At 39.0% G+C, this 20,626-nt stretch overlaps 3 protein-coding genes across 3 annotated transcripts in view; 1 reads left to right on the top strand and 2 right to left on the bottom strand.

Annotated features, from left to right (window-relative positions):
- The window catches only part of MRPL47 (mitochondrial ribosomal protein L47), a 34,403-nt gene extending 21,141 nt beyond the window's left edge, over positions 1–13,262 (top strand). Inside the window, exons 5-7 of the mRNA XM_047099410.1 lie at positions 5,128–5,258; positions 8,269–8,364; positions 13,053–13,262. Of these exons, the coding sequence (XP_046955366.1) occupies positions 5,128–5,258; positions 8,269–8,364; positions 13,053–13,176 (351 nt within the window). The 3' untranslated portion in view covers positions 13,177–13,262. The remainder of the gene's footprint in view (positions 1–5,127; positions 5,259–8,268; positions 8,365–13,052) is intronic.
- LOC124526421 (non-histone chromosomal protein HMG-17-like) lies at positions 4,724–5,057 on the bottom strand. The gene has a single exon (XM_047099411.1). It carries the CDS (start codon positions 4,994–4,996, stop codon positions 4,724–4,726), a length of 273 nt encoding a protein of 90 aa, XP_046955367.1. The 5' UTR covers positions 4,997–5,057.
- Positions 13,263–13,593: 331 nt separating the features above from the next.
- ACTL6A (actin like 6A) overlaps positions 13,594–20,626 on the bottom strand; it is a 29,805-nt gene continuing 22,772 nt past the window's right edge. The window contains exons 12-14 of the mRNA XM_047099409.1: positions 19,619–19,714; positions 16,149–16,235; positions 13,594–14,068 (exon numbers count right to left, since the gene is read on the bottom strand). Coding sequence (XP_046955365.1) covers positions 13,988–14,068; positions 16,149–16,235; positions 19,619–19,714 — 264 coding nt within the window. The 3' untranslated portion in view covers positions 13,594–13,987. The remainder of the gene's footprint in view (positions 14,069–16,148; positions 16,236–19,618; positions 19,715–20,626) is intronic.

The raw sequence follows: 20,626 nt of genomic DNA, 5'->3' as shown, positions 1-20,626 counted from the left end.
AAATTGCTGGGTCATATGGTAAATCTATGTTTAACGTTAAAGTAGCTGCACCATTTTAAATTGCTGGTTTCAGTTTAGCCACTGCCCTACCAACCAGGTCAAAGTTTTGAGTGCTTTTTTTTTTTTTATTGTAGTAAAAAACACATAACATAAAACTTACCTTCTTAAATCATTTTTAACAGTATAGTTTAGTAGTAGTAAGTACATTCACATTGTTGTGAAAAGGTCAACTATTGTTCAAATTAGGTTTTCTTCATCATTAAAAAAAAAATCCCCTTAGGTTCATGATTTCCACTCCTACAGGTAATTATTTGTATATGTTTCCTGTTTATCCAGCAGAATTTTTTTCTGCGTGTAGAAGTGTGCCTAATTATTTTTATTTACATAATAAAATTATTACATAATTATTTAATACATAATTTATCTAATTTGGTTATAAACTCTTAAAAACTCTCCTGACATTTGTACTTTCACTTACCTAGTATATCCTGGGTACTTTTCCCTTTCAGTATATGTAGATCTGCCTTTTCTTTTTCAAGGCTGTACACATTTTTTTTTAAATGTTTGTTTATTTATTTTGAGAGAGACAGTGCATGCAAGTGTGGGGGGAGGGGCACAGGGAGAGTATGAGAATCCCAAGCAAGCCAGACGTGGAGCTCAATCTCACGACCATGAGATGAGACCATGACTTGAGCCGAAATCAAGAGTTGGACACTTAACCAGCTGAGCCACCTGGGCATCCCAATGGCTGTACACGTTTAAGCTATTTCTTCCATGTAGAAGTTTTGTGTTTTATTTAGTTGAATTTCTCAAGGTTTTTTGCCTGGATTGCTTACGAGGTTAATTCTTTGTTGATGTTTCTGTGCCATCGTAAATAAAACTCAGCTTTTTGCCTAACCTCAGCTGCTTCACGTTCGTTCGTTTCCCCACGCTACTCACAGCCGTTATTGCCACACTGCCTCTGAGAGGGGCGGACCTAATATCCCTGCAGAGAGTCAAAGAATGTAGGGAGTAAAGTTTTAGTTATTTAGCCTCACTAGGAAGAAGTTATTCTGACTTAATGAAAATTGAATTCCATAGCATATTTATTTTTATTTGAAACTTTATTTTGACACAACATGAGATTGACAGAAAAGTTAAGAGAATAGTACAAAGGTACCTTTCACCCAGTTTCCCTAAGTGAATATTTTACCCATTTGCTTTATCCTTCTCTGCCTCCTTCTCGAAATAACACATTTTTTCTTCAGAAGTTTGAATCAGTTATATACATCCATAAATAATTAAGTATATGTTGTGAAAAAACAAGGATATTTCCTTACATAACCACTGTACAACTTTCAAAATCAGGAAATTGATATAATACTATTATCTAATCTGCAGATCTATTTCATCAGTTATCTGGACGTTGTCCTCTAATTTATAGCAAAATAAAATTCTGGATCATTTTCCAGTTGTTATCTCGTTAGTCTTCTTTAATCTGGATACTCAGTCTTTCTTTGTGTATCAGAACATTGATTTTTTTGAAGAGTGTAGGCCAATTTGGGTTTGTTTAATGTTTCTCATTATAATCATGATGATTGGCGGAAGTATCATAGAAGTGATACAGTTTTCTTCACAGTACATAATATTAGGAGGCACAGGATGTGGATTTGTTTTGTTACCAGTGTTCACATCAATAATTTTTTAGTGTGGCGTGCCTGGGTGGCTCAGTTGGTTAAGAATCCGACTTTGGCTCAAGTCATGATCTCGTGGTTTGTGAGTTTGAGCCCCACGTCAGGCTCTGGGCTGACAGCTCAGAGCCTGGAGCCTGCTTCAGATTCTGTGTCTCCCCCTCTCTGTGCCCCTCCCATGCTCACGCTCTGTCTCTTTCTGTCTCAATAATAAATAAACATTAAAAAATTTTTTGTTTAAGTAAAAATAATTTTTTAGTGTGATATCTGCCAGGTTTCTCCATGGTGTATATAGTTACTAATTTTTCTTTGTATTGAGATCATATATAAACATCCTGTAATTTCTCAAACTTGCACTCACTGGGTTTAACATCTATTGATTAGTTATTACTACAATGTTTGCTAAATGGGCATTTTTTTCATCCCATGATTCATTCTACATTTATTGGTTAGCTTTCTTATGTAAGGAATGGCTTTCCCTTCACTTTCTTCTATCCTATCGCTGTGGACTCAGGGATTTCAGTTTTATTCAGTGAGTTATAATTCTTGAATACCTTCATCCCAGATTTAAGGACCAGTGTGGATTCCTTCAGGCTCGCCCCTGTGTTCTCATCACTTTTATGAGGCATAGCAAGTTGTTCTGGATTCATTTTGTACGTTTCCTGCCCCATCCCTGGAATCAGCCATTTTACAGAGGAATACCCTGATTCCTTTTAATGACGAATGATGTATTTAGAAACTAAGACCTGATGATTGCCACATAACATTTATAAAGCATTGAGATTTTATTTTCAGGATATTTGCTAATTCTGCTATTAAGGAAAGTTATGGATAGCGCATTGTTTATTTGTTGAATAAGCTTTTGTTAGAATGGTGCTGTTGTAAGACTTTTAAACTTCAGTAATAGATTACCCCATCTCCCTGCTATAAAAAAATACATTTCAGAAGTGAGCTTCATCCCCATAGGTCATATATATTGCACTTTCTGGATTAGTAAATTCCAAAAATAATGAAAGCTTTCTCCAGATACTGAACGTGATTGTAATTTTCAGTTTTTATGTTTATTTATTTTTTTTGATAGAGAGAGAGAGACAGACAGACAGAACATGAGCAGGGTAGGGCAGACAGAGAGGGAGACAGAGAATTCAAAGCAGGCTCCAGTATCTGAGCTGTCAGCACAGAGCCCAACGTGGAGCTTCAACTCACAGACTGCAAGATCATGACTTGAGCCAAAGTCAGATGCTTAACCAACTGAGCCACCCAGGCATCCCAATCATGATTTTGTTTTTAAGCCTCAAATGTATGCATCTTCTCAGTTTTGTGACATACTACTAAGGAAAATTTATCAAGAAAAAAAATTAAAAAGAATCCTTCTCAAGATATAATTGAAGGTGTGGAAGTGTGTAAGGACATTCTTGGCTCTAGAAGAGTTAAGCTGAAAGGAAAGAAAGCTCTCCAAGGTTGGCTTGTTTTGAATAAAGTGTATCTAATTGATATTTCTGATTTTCCTTCTCATCTGGAGGCATGAGCATGAGTAATCGGGTATGATTTCCGTTAGGAGCCCCAGCAGCAACCTTGCATGGGCAAACCCTAATGTAGTCGGTGAACAGCCAGGCTCACTAGGTTCCTAAGGGCTACACGGCACTTCACTCTTCTAAGTTTGTCTGTCTTCCAAATAGGATTCACCATTCTTACCCATCTTTTATTTCTCAGGGGTTTTGTAGAAATTCATTCAGTTAAGAGGAGGTACGTGTGGAATCAGCTGCTCAGTGTGGCTTTGATTGAAGTAGGGGAGAGCAGATACATAGAGTGTGAGCTGCATATACAGGTTATGAGGTAGTCTATCTAAATTTGTGGCTTTCACATCTCTTGGATGCTGCAGCTACCTGGAAGTTTACCTTTATAATCTAATCTGCCACCCTGTTTTTGAGGGCTCTTAAAAGAAACAAATGTGTGTATACAGTATTTCTATTTGTTATGATGCTCACAGGTAATACACATAACCGAAAAAATGCCTCAGTATTTAGAGCTATGAAAAAATTTAGCTCATCTGTCACTAGAGTCCCCAAAGATGAATATTTATTTATAAAGAATATATTTTGCCCTGCTAATATATTACTGTATACATTTTAAACTTCAGTAGAAATGTTAAAAGAAAGAGATAAAAATAAATAGGGGTTCCAGTAGGATCTTCTTGCATCTTGATGGATCATTGGAGAGTAGGATCAGGGTAGACCGATATTCCATTCTCTGTAATAGCAGCAGCTGCCAATCAGGTAGGAACATCTGTGTCGGGGCACCTGGGTGGTTCAGTTGGTTAAGTGTCCAACTCTTGATCTCAGCTCAGGTCATGATCTCACGGGTTCGTGGGATCGAGCCTTGTGTCAGGCTCTACACTGACGGCATGGAGCCTGCTTGGGATTCTCTCCCTCTCTCTGCCTCTCCCTCTCACTGTCCCTCTCTCAAAAATAAAAAACATCCAAAAAGAATTTTTTTTTAATGAATTTTAGTTTTTCCACACCACAAGGCATTTGTGCCAAGGTGGCTAATGTGGGTTGACATCAAGGAATCCCTCCTCCTGGAAGCCATGAGGAAGTTTCTCAAAACTAGAAGGGAAGGGTGTTTTTCCCCTTGTATCAATCTAGCTTTGGAGATACTTTGTTAGTGACATATGCCCTCCCTCAAAACAACAATGAAGTGTTCTTTGTGCTAACAACATAGCTTAAAAAAAAAAAGTAAAACATGGGGCACCTGGGTGGCTCAGTTGGTTAAGCATCTGACTTCCACTCAGGTCATGATCTCATGGTCCACAAGTTCGAGCCCCGCATTGGGTTCTGTGTTGACAGCTCAGAGCCTGGAGCCTGCTTCCGATTCCCTCTTTATCTGCCCCTCCCCTGCTCATGCTCTGTCTCTCTTTCTCTCAAAAATAAATAAATATTAAAAAAAAATTTTTTTTTAAGTAGAAGACAATTCTGCATTTTTATAAAACTTGATAAATAGTATTTCAAACTGTACAGTCACCAGAAGTACACAGTTATCGAAAATCACACACTTCACTTGGCATCTCCAACACCCTCAGCTTTCTGTGCCTGGTCTGTTTTGGCATCGCTGTTCTCTGTAGGGCCATCCCCATCCTTGCCAGCATCAGCTTTCCCCTTTTTCCCTTTGGGTACCTTCTCTCCCTTTTGTGCAGGGGCCTTTTTAGGTTTGGGCCCTGGCTTTGGAGGAGCAGGTTTAGCAGGAAATCTTGCACATCTTCTCTGTGGCTCATCCTTCACCTTGGCTTTATGTCCTTTAGCATCCCTTTCATTCTTTCTCTTGGGCATGGTGGCGACTGTGGCAGGCGCTGGATGTGGGGATTCAGTGGAGCACAAACTTTGGTGGGGCCCGGGGTCTTTCTCCCCACCTTTCTGTTGTAGGTGATTGTTGAAATTGTATCTTCCTAATCTCTTACCAGGTAATAGATTCCATGGATGCCTTAGATAAAGTTGTCCAGGAAAGAGAGGATGCCCTAAGACTTCTTCAGACTGGTCAAGAAAAAGCTAGACCTGGTGCCTGGAGAAGAGACATCTTTGGAAGAATCATCTGGTACATAGTTTCCACTGTGGTTTTTCTAAGATGAGAATGGAAATCTCATGCCCCATTCTCCTGTCCGGTATCTTTTACAAAAACTCTTATATGAAATTTATTACAGATGTATCTAATGTAAACAGAAGTCCCCAGACCCCTTTGGAACCCCAAGATATGAATGAAGGTAGCTTTATTTGGTAGCTCAGGCACCCCATTCTCATGATTCAATTATTTTTAGTTTTTTTTTACTTTTTAATTTTTTTTATCTATTTATTTTTGAGAGAGAGACAGAGTACAACAGGGGAGGGATACAGAGAGAGGGAGGCATAGAATCTGAAGCAGGCTCCAGGCTCTGAGCTGTCAGCACAGAACCCAGCGTAGGGCTTGAACTCACAAGCTGTGAGATCATGACCTGAGCCAAAGTCGGATGCCCAACCGACTGAACCACCCAGGTGACCCTGTAGGTTCTTTATAACAGTGGTGCTTAATCTTCTGTCAATCATGTGACCTTTTGGGAATCTGGTGAAAGTTATAGATCTTTTACCCAGAGAAATGTACATATGCACATAGAATTATAGAGCATTAATAAACACCATGAAGCTAATTTTAGGACATGTACCTGCCCATTAAGAACTTGAGATTAGGGGTGCCTGGGTGGCTCAGTTGGTTAAGCTGCCGACTTTAGCTCAGGTCATAATCTCATGATTCGTGAATTTGAGCCCCGTGTCGGGCTCTGTGCTGACAGCTCAGAGCCTGGAGCCTACGTGGGATTCTGTGTCTCCCTCTCTCTCTGCCCTTCCCCAGCTCACGCTCTGTCTCTCTCTCAAATATAAATAAAAAAATTTTTTTAATTAAAAAAAAGAACTTGAGATTAAAAAAAAGTTCTCAAAAAAAAAAGAGTTTTCAGGGAATAAGGCCACATGAACTCTTTTCAAAAAAAGCATTGCTGCCATATCAGGATAAGCCCTAGTTCAAATTATGAAACTGTTTATTTTCATTAGTCTTTCCACCTTTTGTCCCCTGTGTCTAGCTCCCGAAGTCCTGTCAGACCCTGGGAAAGGATCTGATAATAAACATTCAAACTGAGGTATAAATAAATGAGGAGACCCAGTGTAGTCTCTGTCTTCAGGGCTTTATTTACATTTGGGTTGAGCTGCTAAGGGTCAGCAAAAGAGGCATAGCAAAATAAGAGACACTCCCTGTACTCTTGAAATTATACCACATAGTAGTGCTTATTCATTTGATAGGCTCTTTTTTTTTTTTTTAAAAGAGAGAGTGCACAAGTTGGGGGTAGGGGCAGAGAGAGAGAGTAAGAGAGAGAGAGAGAGAGGGAGAGAGAATCTCAAGCAGGTTCCCCGGGCTCCATGGAGCCCGACATGGGGCTTAATCTCATAACCCTGGGATCGTGACCAGAGCCAAAATCAAGAGTTGGACGCTCATCTGACTGAATCACCCAGGCGTACCTGGTAGTCTTTTTTAACTGAGTTTGCAGTAATAGGGCTGCTTGGAGCAAAATGTAGGGGAGTAGCTGTATGTCTGTAATGGTAAAGAGAAATTACCAAAATGTCTAACTAGAAACTTTATTTTCTAATTTTTATTTGGATTAATACAATTGAGGTCAGTTAGGGAAGGGTGAGGATAGAGGAGAGAATATGTATGAGTGCTAGTCTCTTCTAGGTTTTTAAAATTTTGCTTTTTAACTTTTCCAGAGCTAAACAAAGTAGTAATTATATCATCTTTCCAACATAGCTTATTAACTCAAACATTATTAATTCCAGTACCTTTTCCCTAATTTTTTATTCCATGTTATAATATTTAAGGTAGCCTTTTAAATGCAGAGCTCCTTCTTAAAAACATTTCATCTAAATTTTTTTTTTCTGTCAAAAGAACATGTGGCAGTAATATCGGAGATTACTTTTTGGACACGTCATGCCCTTGTCTATTGAGGAGTGGTAGATTGTCATCCTGATGAACTGAGGGAAATACAGTACCGTTATCTATCCTGCTTAAAGCAGTGGTCCAAATTTCTTGTGGCACTGTCACATTATATAGTAAAGGCTGAAATTATAAAGAGATTGGAACTTTGGCTTCTAATATTACAGATTAATCCTGGATTTAACCAATCAGAAAAGATTGGTTAAATGGCCTGAAATTAATCCTTTTGTTACTTTTTTCATTGAAGTACTTTCAAATGAATGTTATATATAGTATGAATTCACAACTTTCTTTTTCCCGCTCAACATTATGATTTTTTAGGTTTCATTGTGTTGAGATAAATGTAGATACCTACATCAGTTGGTGCAATTTATTTATAATTTAAAAGCAAAAAACTATACATACACTTGTATGTATTATATATTATGTATGAATGTATATACATGTGTATATAAGTACATACATACATATGTATGGAGTAAAAGTATGAAATACATCTGGTAGTGATACACTCCAGTGTATGGCTCAGAGCTGCTGTGGAAATACAGAACTTAACCTGCGTCTTTAAGTTTTTATTTATTTATTATTATTTTTTTTTTAATTTTTTTTTTTTTTCAACGTTTATTTATTTTTGGGACAGAGAGAGACAGAGCATGAACGGGGGAGGGGCAGAGAGAGAGGGAGACACAGAATCGGAAACAGGCTCCAGGCTCTGAGCCATCAGCCCAGAGCCCGACGCGGGGCTCGAACTCACGGACCGCGAGATCGTGACCTGGCTGAAGTCGGACGCTTAACCGACTGCGCCACCCAGGCGCCCCTTAAGTTTTTATATATATTTTTTCAAAAGTGATCTGAAGCAGACATTGCAAAACATACGTACACTCATGAACTCAGTGGGTTCATGTCTGTACTTTTTTCTAAGTTTAGAGTATTTCATAATTTATAAAAATTGTAAAAATCTTTTAAAAGCCAATTACATCTCATTTTATTGAAAATATATTTAGCTCAAAGATGGCTAAAACTCTATTTGTAAAAAATGAAAAATGTATGAAATATCTTCTATTAAGGCAATATCTCTTTGCTTTCTTGGCAGGCACAAGTTCAAACAGTGGCCTATACCTTGGTACCTAAATAAAAGATACAACAGGAAACGATTCTTTGCAATGCCCTATGTGGAACGTTTTATGAGGTGAGCACAACCCAAATACCCTTTAGTAACAAAACTTACCTTTATATCAGATAACACAAGTTAAGCTTTTACATAAGTAATAAGTTAAGCTTTTACATAAGTAATACATGTGTATTGTGGAAAAAATAGAAAAATCGGGTAGAAAAGATGAAATTAAAATCTTACATAATCTCATCATCCAAAAATAACTTGTTAACATTCTAGTGTATATCCTTTCAAAAAGTTTTATTGCCTTTCTATTCATCAGTCTGTATGTAAGTACGTTACTAAGTCTTTCTGTAATGTGAAAAGGAAGGTCTAAATACTTCAGTTACATAAGATATGAGCTCATGTTACTGCAAGGTTGATGAAATGAAAAGGGGCTAGGGTGAGGAGACGAGCCTGCTGCATTATGTCTGCCGTCATGTTACCCTGCAGAATGGTGGTTTCCAAATATTTAGTACAACAATTTTTTTTTCTGCATGAGGTTTATTATAGGGCTTCTGTTATAGAGGAATGAAGTGGTCCCACGAGCCCCCAGCTAATAATTATAAAAATGAAAGATTTTAGAAAATGGCTATTTTAGAACACTGGATCCACATCCAAAAGCAGACAGAAACCAAATTGAAGTTGGAAGGGGAGAGAATTACAAGTTTGTGGTTTCAGGGCAAGCATGCTACTCCACTTCCATGGCTGTCTGTGGCTGCAGAGAGAAGCTGGGTGAGGAAAACTTCAAAGTTACTGGCTAAAGGTGCTAGAGGTCAGAATTCAAGCAGGAAAGCAGCTGGAAATTTAAGAAGGAAATTCTAGCAGCACAAAAACCACAGCTTGTAACAACTGCCTTAGATAATACAGTCTACTTTCATCAAGAGTTCTTTAAAAACTGATGTTCTCTGGGGCGCCTGGGTGGCGCAGTTGGTTAAGCGTCCGACTTCAGCCAGGTCACGATCTCGCGGTCCGTGAGTTCGAGCCCCGCGTCAGGCTCTGGGCTGATGGCTCGGAGCCTGGAGCCTGTTTCCGATTCTGTGTCTCCCTCTCTCTCTGCCCCTCCCCCATTCATGCTCTGTCTCTCTCTGTCCCAAAAATAAATAAAAACGTTGAAAAAAAAATTTTTTTTTAAAATAAAAAAAAAAAATAAAAACTGATGTTCTCTCCCAAGAGCTTGTTTCCATACCAAACAAATAAAAACACTTAAAAAAATAATTTAAACAGGAATGAAATATACCTTTAAACTGGCTTTAAGGTGTCTTGGTACATTTTAGAATCACAATTAAAAATTTTTATCTTGGGGCGCCTGGGTGGCTCAGTCGGTTAAGCGGCCGACTTTGGCTCAGGTCATGATCTCGCAGTCCATGAGTTCGAGCCCCGCGTCGGGCTCTGTGCTGACAGCTCGGAGCCTGGAGCCTGTTTCGGATTCTGTGTCTCCCTCTCTCTGACCCTCCCCCGTTTATGCTCTGTCTCTCTCTGTCTCAAAAATAAATAAATGTTAAAAAAAAAAAAATTTATCTTCCCCATTAAACCAGCTCCCTCTCCTCATTTTCAGTTTTATCTTTGTGATGTGATTTATAATAAAAGGTACATATATTTGGTCTTCCTCCTTGTTCCTGACACAGGACTCCTAAAACCCTTGGAATTTTCTAGGTGGGGTGGTATCTTTTGTTATGTTAATGACATGGTTTTTGGGGAGCACCTAAGAATGGGGGCTAATTGCTAGAGGAACCAACTTGGAATAGATGGTTGAAACTTTCAGTCCCACAGCCTGACTTCTGGAGAGGGGAACAGGGCTGGAGGTGAATCGGTAGCCAGTGGACAATGATTTGCTTTAATTGACTGTGCCTGTGTAATGAGGCCTCTGTAAAAAGGATAGGGTTCAGGGAGCTTTTCTGTTGGTGAGCATATGGAGACTGGAGGAGAGTGGTGTGCCTAGAAGAGGGCATGGAAGCCTCATGCCCTCTCCCCACTCCTTGTCCTGTGTACCTCATGTCTGGCTACTCCTGAGTTCATATCCTTTTATAATAAATCCATAATAGTGAGTAAAGGGGTTTCCTGAGTTCTGTGAGTGACTCTAGCAAATTAATCGAACCCACGGAGGAGGTCTTGGTAGCCTCTGATTTAAAGTACAGGTAACAGCCTGGACTTGTGACTGCTGTCTGAAGTCCAAAGAGGGAGTTGTGGGAGCGTCTGATCTGCGGCAAGTTGTTGGTTAAGAAGCATGTGTGACATCCTCTGACACGATCTCCACGTAGTGTCAGAATGGAGTTGAACTGTTGCTCATTCTGCTGGTGTCTGAGAATTGCTTGATGGGAGGGTAGAGGTGGGGGGACCACCAGTGGAATGAGGTCCAGCACCCCTTAAATAGTATATCCATTCTACATGGGCATTTTTCATCATCAGTGCCCTAGAAGCAGTCAGTCTTTGATTTCATTCTTCCTGCAGAAGGTCTCCAGGATCTGTCCTTTGTGCTCCCACTGTCTCTGCCCTGGTGCCCTCCCTCTTCATCAAGATGAATTATTGAACCTCTTCCTCACTCCAGTCCATTCAAATACTGCTTCCTGGCTAATTCTCCTCAAACCTTTTTATCACATAACCTATTCAGAAACCTATAGTTGCTTCTTGTCTACAGATAAATCCAAACTCCTTCCCACCCAGGGTTCCCACACTTTGTCTTACCTGCTTACCCTCATCAAAGTCAGACCTTTCTCCTTGTTTCCTCAACAGTCTTGCTCATTTTCCCCTCTTTTATGTACAGCTCTGAAATCTTTCTACCATTCACATTTAAAAAAAATTTTTTTAATCTTTATTTTATAGATAGAACACACGAGTGGGGGAGGAACAGAGAGAGAGGGAGATCTAGAATCTGAAGCAGGCTCCAGGCTCCAAGCTGTCAGCACAGAGCCCAACATGGGGCTCGAACTCCTGAACAGTGAGATCATGACCTGAGCCAAAGTCAGGTGCTTAACTGACTGAGCCTCCCAAGTGACCCGTCCACCATTCACATTTTAAGGCCCAGTTCAGATACTAAGCAGTTGAAGACATTTAACTGCATTTTTTTTTCCTCTACAACTTCTCTAGACCTACCGTGCCATTGGTCCTTTTGTCCCTTAGTCATATAAGGTGAAGCTATAAACGACTATGAGAATTTATGAATCCAGTGTTGCTTTTACAGGCCTAATACATGTCCTAATTGTTCTATTTTTGAACCTGTCTTTTTTAGCCTTACCTTCAGGGCATGCATCATAATCTTCTGAATATTCTTAAGAATAGCAAACCTTGGGGCTCCAAGGTGGTTCAGTCAGTTAAACGTCCAACTTTGGCTCAGGTCATGGTCTCATGGTTCATGAGTTTGAGCCCCGCTTCCGGCTCTCTGCTGTCAGTATAGAGCCCGCTTCAGATCCTGTCTCCTTCTCTCTCTGCCCTCCTGCGCTCATGCATGCGGTCTCTCAAAAATTAATGTCAAAAAAATCAGAATAGCAAACCTTTATTCTTTATTTTTATGGGCCTATTTTTTTTAACGGCCAAAATTTAGTTGGAGCGAAGACTGAGGACTATCATGAGTAATCTGATTTCAGCTTTGCTTGATCTTTATACTTAAATTACAAAATAGCTCATATTTTTAAAGTACACACCTATCTTGGTCTTCACCCAAATAGAATTCTTGGCTCAAATTTCTGTGACCATACTAAGTAAGTTACTCACTATGATCTCTTATGTTGTTTTAAAATATATACTCATGCCTAGTGATCAGTAAAATATCCTGCAAAATCTTAAGTACAGTAGTGGCTTGGCATCTATGAATTTATCATTTGCAACTTTGTCTTAAGTGACCCTAGAGGTCAAAATAATTTAGCTGAGGCACAAATGCTTCCTGCTCTGGAATGCAAACTCACATAGGGACCAGTCTAGCACCTAACCGTCATCTCTTAGCATAGTTTTATTCTCTTTGTTGTAGGGAAAATGATATGGTAGACTGAGGTATTTGGAATTAAGGAATTCAAGAAAGTCTCAGGATGTATCACACGATACAAAAAATCTATTGTATTCAATAAAACTGGTGTTTTTAAAAGAGGAGAAAAGGTAGCCCAGTCTGCTACAGGCTCATAAGATCTGTTCATTTCTTTCTATGTAGAAAATAGGAAGCATTGGTGTAGGGTTACAAATGCTTTTGATTGTAAGTTTATCTTTGACTTATGTAGGTTTACAGTGATTATTCAAGTTTAATAACATACATGGGAACACCTGACTAGCCCAGTCAGTAGAGCGTGCAACTCTTGATCTTGGGGTTGTGAGTCCCTTGTTGGGTAAAGACATTACTTAAAGTCTTTAAAGGGGCGCCTGGGTGGTGCAGTCGGTTAAGCGTCCGACTTCAGCCAGGTCACGATCTCGCGGTCCGTGAGTTCGAGCCCCACGTCAGGCTCTGGGCTGATGGCTCGGAGCCTGGAGCCTGTTTCCGATTCTGTGTCTCCCTCTCTCTCTGCCCCTCCCCCGTTCATGCTCTGTCTCTCTCTGTCCCAAAAATAAATAAAAAACGTTGAAAAAAAAATTAAAAAAAAAAATAGTCTTTAAAAAATAATAATAATAATATACATGACACACCTAATACGAAGACTAGCATTATTGAGGCTTTTAAGTAATTGATTTGGATATCCTTTGAGAACATTGAGTAACAGGGAAATATTTTTGTATAAATTGGTGTTATGCTTTTATTCTAGATTGAGAATTGAGAAACAAGCCCGCATTGAAGCAAGGAAGAAAAGTTTAGAGAAAAAGAAAGAAAAATTTCTTCAGGAAAAGTTTCCACGTCATTCTGAAGCCCAGAAGTCAAGTGTTGTCTAAGATGTCTGAATTCTGAAGTTACTATTTTGTTTTCCTTGGATAACAATCTATATACAAAAGTAAATATGTATTAAGTAATTTATAAAGAAATTGTGCTTTTTAGTTAAATGACTATCTCAACTGGTTTAAGGGTTAATATGGCATGCTAACTCTGGAAGTTAAAAATTCTGACATCTAAGCAAACTTTAACATCACCTGTACCTTACAGTGGGAAAGTGATGTCAACTGCAGTAGCAAAGGCAGTAAGGTCATTTTTGGAATTCAGGTAACATTTCTACTATTATATTAATAGCATACGAAGGGGGTGTGGACATTACTTTTAATAAACAATGAGTACTTTCACTCAAAATAATATAAATACATTTAGTAAAACTTAAAGTAGTTAAGTCACAACACAACAATAATTCAAAACATTTCTGGAATGGCTAATAACTTTTATTTAATTTTGCAAGCCTAAGGTAAAAAGCATAGGCAGTAAATTTTACTAGTCAATAAAAACCAATTCTACCAATCACTGGTAATTAATATACTAAACAGAGTTGAAAAGCATTTTACTGAAAGCAAAATATTTAGAGAAAATAGACATTTATACAAAATTATAAAATGCTTGTAATAAGAATAAGTGCATTTCAAGGAAAGCACAAACTTATCTTAATTTATAGAGCCAGTTAAAGCCTTAAAAAATTTAAGTGGAAATTGAAATATGCAAAAATGTATAAACATTCTACAAAAGATGGTCACTCTTTTCCTGAGTACACTAAAGCTGTGGAACTTAAGGTGACACGGGAAGGCAGAGGTCTGGGAACTCTCCTCAAGGGCATTTCCTTTCTACACACTGCTTCCCTCCTTCTTCATATTCTTGTTTGGAAATCCACATCTGTTGAAAGGTGCCCTGTAAAATGGAAAGAAAAATTATATATTGTGCCTTTTTGTTAGAACATACTTTTTAAATTATCTTTTTCATAACTGATTTTGGGGCGCCTGGGTGGCTCGGTTAAGTATCCAGCTTCGCCTCAGGTCATGATCTCACTGTTCGTGAGTTCGAGCCCCACGTCAGGCTCTCTGTTGATAGCTCAGAAACTGGAGCCTGCTCTGGATTTTGTGACTCCCTCTCTTTCTGCCCCTCCCCTGCTCACACTCTGTCTCTCAAAAAATAAACAACTGATCTTGCAGAACGCTTAAGCCCCTCGCCCAAATAGTACTCCCTTATTCCCTTATTTCTGCCCTCCTCTAGAACACCCAGAAACATGATTTAGAAAGAATAAGTCTTTCTATACCTATTAAACTGTCATGAGGATTTAGAAAATGGCTGTGAAAGGAAGATGGATGGTTTAGCTATGATGGCTTGGTGCCAACCTGAGGCAACAATAGAAACTATCGGAAGGTTTCCTCCCAGTACAGAATTGATGTTCTAACACTTAACTAATGGCAGCATTTAGAACTCAGAAGTGCTTGGGGTGCCTGGGTGGTTCAGTCAATTAAGTGTCTGACTCTTGATTTCAACTCAGGTCATGAGCTCATGGTTCATGGGTTCGAGCCCTGTGTTAGGCTCTGCGCTGGCAGCAAGAAGCCTGCTTGGGATTCTGTCTCTGCCCCCTCCCTGGCTCATACTCTCTCAAAAATAAACATAAAACTTAAAAAAACCCTCAAAAGTGCTCATCAGGAGTAGGATAAAGTTTTACAGGAACACACACAATAAATATAGTGCATAAGCACTATAGAAGATGGAAAGGAGGAAAATAACCAAAGAAGGAAGAAACCTAGGCTACATTAAAAATAAAACATATAAGCAGGAGAAATCCATTCTCTAAGATTAACTCTATTCAAGTGGACTTGCAGTGGTATCCAGCTTTGATCTAAGATCTATTAAAAGACTGGAAATAGAATACATAGACACTTATGTCTATAATACATTTATAATAATACACTCATGTATTATTATAAACTTTTACTAGCTTAAAAAGGTTCAGGAGTGGGGCTCCTGGGTGGCTCAGTTGGCCAAGTGTCCGACTTTGGCTTGGGTCATGATCTCAGGGTCTGTGGGTTCAAGCCCCACGTTGGGCTCTGTGCTGACAGCTCAGAGCCTGGAGCCTGCTTTGGATTCTGTATCTCCCTCTCTGCTCCTCTACTGCTCGTGCTCTCTCTCAAAAATAAATGTTAAAAAAGAATTTTTTTTTAATTGTTTAATAGAAATACTTCATGAAGGCACCTGGGTGGCTCAGTAGTTAAGCATCTGACTTTGGCTCAGGTCATGATCTCACAGTTCATGAGATCGAACCCCACATCAGGTAAACACCAACCAGCCCTGCTTCCGGTAAAAAACAAAAACAGGCCCTGCTTCAGGCAAGCCCCATTTCTCTCTCTTCCCCTCCTGGGATTCTCTCTCTCTCTCTCTCTCTCTCTCTGCCCCTTCGCTCACTTGTGCCCTCTCTCTCTTGCTCTCAAAAAAGAAAAAAAAAAAAAAAAGAAGTACTTCCTGACATTTACTTTGGCTGCTCTGAGGTGAAGGGGAAATTCCCCAAGTCTAGGGTGCAGATAAATACAAGGACTTTTCCTCCTGATTCAAGGCAAGCACCCATCTGAGCAATGTGAAAAACCCAGCACCATGACTTCAACCATTTGCCCCAAGAACCAACTCCTGACTTCCTCAACCTCACCAAGAGGCCAGGGAACAACCAGAACCTGAGAAGGAATGATTTAAGTCCTGACCAGTTCCAATGGGAGTACGAAAGGGCACAAATATGTTAGTAGAATTCCCACCTTTGAGAAGGGAAACTGAAATTAGGCTGGCAAATAGCAACTGATAAGGCACTAAAGCATTTTGTTAAATTAGAACATGTAATTCATTTGATAGTTATACAAAGATAAATGATGCACTGAAATTATTTTTAGTCTTTTTACTAAACTTAGTTTATATTCACTGGTACACTTAAATCATTCAATAAGACTATTTTTCAAAGTAGTTTACTAACCAAAGATGCTAGAATGGAGCCACCAATCCATGAACTAAACCTCCGTTCTACTGTTGTATTATTTGCAATCAATTTCAACCGCATACTCTAAAATAGAGAGGGGAGAATAAGTATTAGTACAATCAAGTAAAACAGGTGACTCAATTAAAAAAATTCAACTTTGAGGACTTCTTAACAATTGGTTCAGGGGCGCCTGGGTGGCGCAGTCGGTTAAGCGTCCGACTTCAGCCAGGTCACCATCTCGCGGTCTGTGAGTTCGAGCCCCGCGTCGGGCTCTGGGCTGATGGCTCAGAGCCTGGAGCCTGTTTCCGATTCTGTGTCTCCCTCTCTCTCTGCCCCTCCCCCGTTCATGCTCTGTCTCTCTCTGTCCCAAAAATAAATAAATGTTGAAAAAAAAAAAATTTTTTAAATAAAATAAAAAAAAACAATTGGTTCAAACACCAGTTACACATGATTATTTTGCAAAAGCTAGGCTAATAGTAGGCATAGGTTGAATTACTATATAGAAAGTACTTTGCTTATGGTTTTTAATGTATAATATTTAATAATTACATCAACCTTAGAAAACTGCATACTAAAGCGTATGGCATTCACAACAATATCCTAGAATAACAGTAAACACATACTTAACACTTACCTATAAATCAGGTATCGTGCTAAGTGCTTCATGTGGTATTCCATTTCTTCCAATACCAAATACCATTACTGTCCCAACCTGCCACCCTTTCTATAGTCCTCACCTTTCTAACTTTTTTAGTATCTTATCCTAATTCCTCCTATCTTAGGTCACTCCCCCCACTCCACTTCCACATCAAAATGCAGACATTAGATCTGTTTTTTATTCATAACTGCTTTCCTCCCAAATGAGTGTTTATGTTTTGAACTCACACTCTCTTGATAAACATGGTTTTGTGGCTCAGTACTATTGCTTCCTGTCTCCCTGCATCAAGAGATTTTCCCCCTACCTAGGACTTTGTTTCCAGGGATAGTTCTTAAATTGTTGATACTCTATTATTTTATATGAACACATAGTTTGTGTTCATACAACAGTGAAATAAATGTATATGTTTCAGGAGTAAAATAAGTGATATGGGAGGAGAGGGTGCTGGGAGCAGGAGGGATGAATACGGATTTTTGTAGATGAGGAACTGCTGGGTATCTGTTGCAATGGAATTTTTTCCTGTTATTTCATCTATTTTTAATTGTCTCCTAAATGAGATGGATAATATCTAACTGCTCTTGACCAAGACCTTGGACAGCCCAGGTCTGTATTTGTTATTCTGGGACTTATTATCAAATCTAATGATTAGTATTATAATTAAGTTCTATTCCAGATCAGACTGTATCTCCAAGAATGTAGTAAATACAATTCAAGTGTCAATCTTGTGCCTATATCAGTATTTACATAACAACTTAACAATTACAAAAATGTGCCATATGTAAAATGTTCCTTTGTATGAGAAACAAAAAGACTGCCAAATATACAAATTCTACAGATACTATTAGGACCCATGTAACCCCTAAGTTTCCTTTGATGTAATAACTAATACAAAGTACCATACAAAAAACTACTTGATAAAAGTTTTAAAATCTAAAGATTATGACTAGGGGAGCGTGTGTGGCTCAGTGGGTTGAGCATCTGATTCTTGATTTCGGCCCAGGTCATCTCATGATTTGAGAGATCGAGCCCCGTGTCAGGCTATGTGCTGACAGTGTGGAACCTACTTGGGATTCTCTCTCTCTCCCTTTCTCTCTGGCCCTGCCTGCTTGTGCATTCTCTCTCTCTCAAAATAAACAAACATTTTTTTTTAAAAAATAAAGATTATGACTACTACTCTGTTATCAACGGGTACCAGACTTTCTCCCCAAACCACATTCTTCTAATCCTTTTAAAAGTTGTCACAATGCACCCAGTGATCTTTTTAAAACATAGGAGCTCTGCAGTCCCCTGCCAAATTTTATTCTGTAAGTTCCCTATTAATAAGCAACATGACCTGATACCCAACTGTGTGGGTGGAACAGTGTCCTCCAAAGAGATATGTTGAAGTTCTAATCCCTGGTGCCTGTGAATGTGACATAATTTAGAAATAGGTTCTTTGCAGATGTAATTAGGATACAAGTTAAGATAAGGTCATATTGGTGGGGTATCTGGATGGCTCAGTTGGTTGAGTGTCTTGACTCTTGATTTTGGCTCAGGTCATGATCTCATGATTCATAGGATCAAGCCCTGAATTGGGCAGCAAGGAGCCTGCTTGGTATCCCCCCCCCCCTCTGCCCCTCTCCCACTTGCACTCTTTCTCTTGAAATAAATATTAATTAAAAAAAAAAAAAAAGATAAGGTCATATTGGAGCAGAGTGGGTCCTTAATCCCATATGACTGTGGAGTTTTGGGGTTTCTTTTAATGTTTATTTTTGAGAGAGAGAGAAAGGGAGCTCGTGGGAGAGGGACAGAGAGAGGGAGACACAGAATCTGAAGCAGGCTCCAGGCTCTGAGCTGTCAGCACAGAGCCCAACACGGGGCTCAAACACACAAACCATGAGATCATGACCTGAGCCACAGTCAAGATGCCTAACCAACCGAGCCACTCAGGCACCTCCCTGGAGCTTTTATAATAAAGAGAACAGATCTGTGAGAGAATGCCCTCTGACAATGGAGACAGACTGAAGTGTTGGAGCTGCAATCCAAGAAACAACAAAGGATTGCTGGCAAACCATCAGATGCTAAGAAGAGGGAAAAGAAGAATTCTCAGTTCTACATTTCAGAGAGAGCATGGCCCTGTGGACATGTGGATTTCAGACTTCTAGCTTCCAGAATGGAGAAAGGATAAATTATCTGTTGTTTGAAGCCACCTACTTTAGTTTGTGGTATTTCGTTACAGCAGCCCTAGGAAATCAATACATCATCCATCTTTCCAGCCATATCACTCTTCCCACTTCTGCAGACTACAAGCCAGCTACTTTGACGTACTGGAATATGCCATCCTCCCTTCATATTCTGCACATGGTATAACTTCCACCTAGATGTTCTTTCATAAATTACCAACCAGTTGAACTCCTATTCCTTCAAACAGCTTCTTCATGAGGGAGTTAAGTGCTTGCTCCACAGTGTTCCCTAGGGTGTCTCATTCATGACATACTGAACCACTTAGCACATTATTTTTACATTTCTATTCATCCTAGCAGACTGAGCCCTTAGTGGGCAGGGACTGTATTTACAGCCCTAGTGCCTAGCACACTATAGGTACTTAAGGATGGAATCAACGAATAAAAGATTCAAATAGTACAAGAGTAACTAAAAGATGTCATCTATGAAAATCTGGTTAACAAGGGATATTAACTTTAAGTAACACTGTATCAAGCACACACAGAATATCAATCGACTACTGAAAAACAAACCTTATCTATAAGACTACAACCAGCGATGAGGATACCTGTGACTGAAGAATACCACTAAAGAACAAACAACTTACTGGGGGAGTTTTCTGAGAGAGCTCTCTATTCAACCTGTCAGTAAAGCTCTGTATTAGCGTGTTTCCTCCAGCCACTATAACACTGCCATAGAGACCCTAAGATAAAAAACAGAAACAAATTAGTTCCAAATGTTTCCAAGTTTAAATCACAACTACAACTAAAACTGTCTTCCTCTACAGTTTACCCTTTCTTTTTTAATATTTTTACTTCTATACAGACCTAGTAGCTTAATCCAGTGGCTCTCAGTCCTGGCTGCACATTCAACTCATTTATGGGATTTATAAAACGTCAAATGCCTGGGGGCAATTAAATAAAAATCTGGGAATGGAGCCCAGATCAAGGTTTTGTTAGTTTGTTTAAAACTCAAGATGATTCTAATGTGCATTAAAGTTTAAGAACCACTAACTTAAAGCAATTATTCTAAAACCCAAGCATAATTTTTTGGCAGACAGCTGCCAATATTTAGAGGTATATTTTATATTGGCTTCATATTAGAAAGCTCATGTAGAAGTTGCAGTATTTAAAATTAGACAATGAGATTATTCAATGATTATGATGGATAATGCATAATCTGATAACATCCCTAGCCAAAATGACTGTGACCTTTCTTTTTTGCAGGGTATTAGGCATCAGAACCACATGGGGAACTTTTTCAAAATCCACATGCTGATACCTCCCTAAAAAAAAATAAATCAATCTACTTATGAGTATATTTATCTGTAATTTACATGTATGGATCAGAAAGCTAAATGTCAGCCTTTTTTTTTTTTAAGTTCTTACTGAATTCCTGTTAGTCAATATACATGTCAGCCTGTATGCTTTTTTAGTGGCTAAGTTCCTATTTTAAAAATGTATTCCAGATGTCTAAGTCATCTAACTTTTGAAAGAAAAATGGAAAACAAGCATGTCCTCTGCAATTAACATTAGTTAACGAGAAGAGAAATCGCACTAAAAACAAAGTTATCTATTACACGCTTATAACTTACTCCATACTTACTCCCTATCAT

Source organism: Lynx rufus, unplaced genomic scaffold, assembly GCF_022079265.1.
Source record: "Lynx rufus isolate CCGP_SWC_20201006 ecotype Redwood Valley unplaced genomic scaffold, mLynRuf1.p SCAF_5, whole genome shotgun sequence".
Classification (NCBI taxonomy): Eukaryota; Metazoa; Chordata; class Mammalia; order Carnivora; family Felidae; genus Lynx; species Lynx rufus.
This window is presented reverse-complemented; position numbering and strand designations above follow the sequence as displayed.

Bases quoted from the DNA above. Each gene is read 5' to 3' on its own strand.
- LOC124526421 (XM_047099411.1), bottom strand. From the start codon at position 4,996: ATGCCCAAGAGAAAGAATGAAAGGGATGCTAAAGGACATAAAGCCAAG.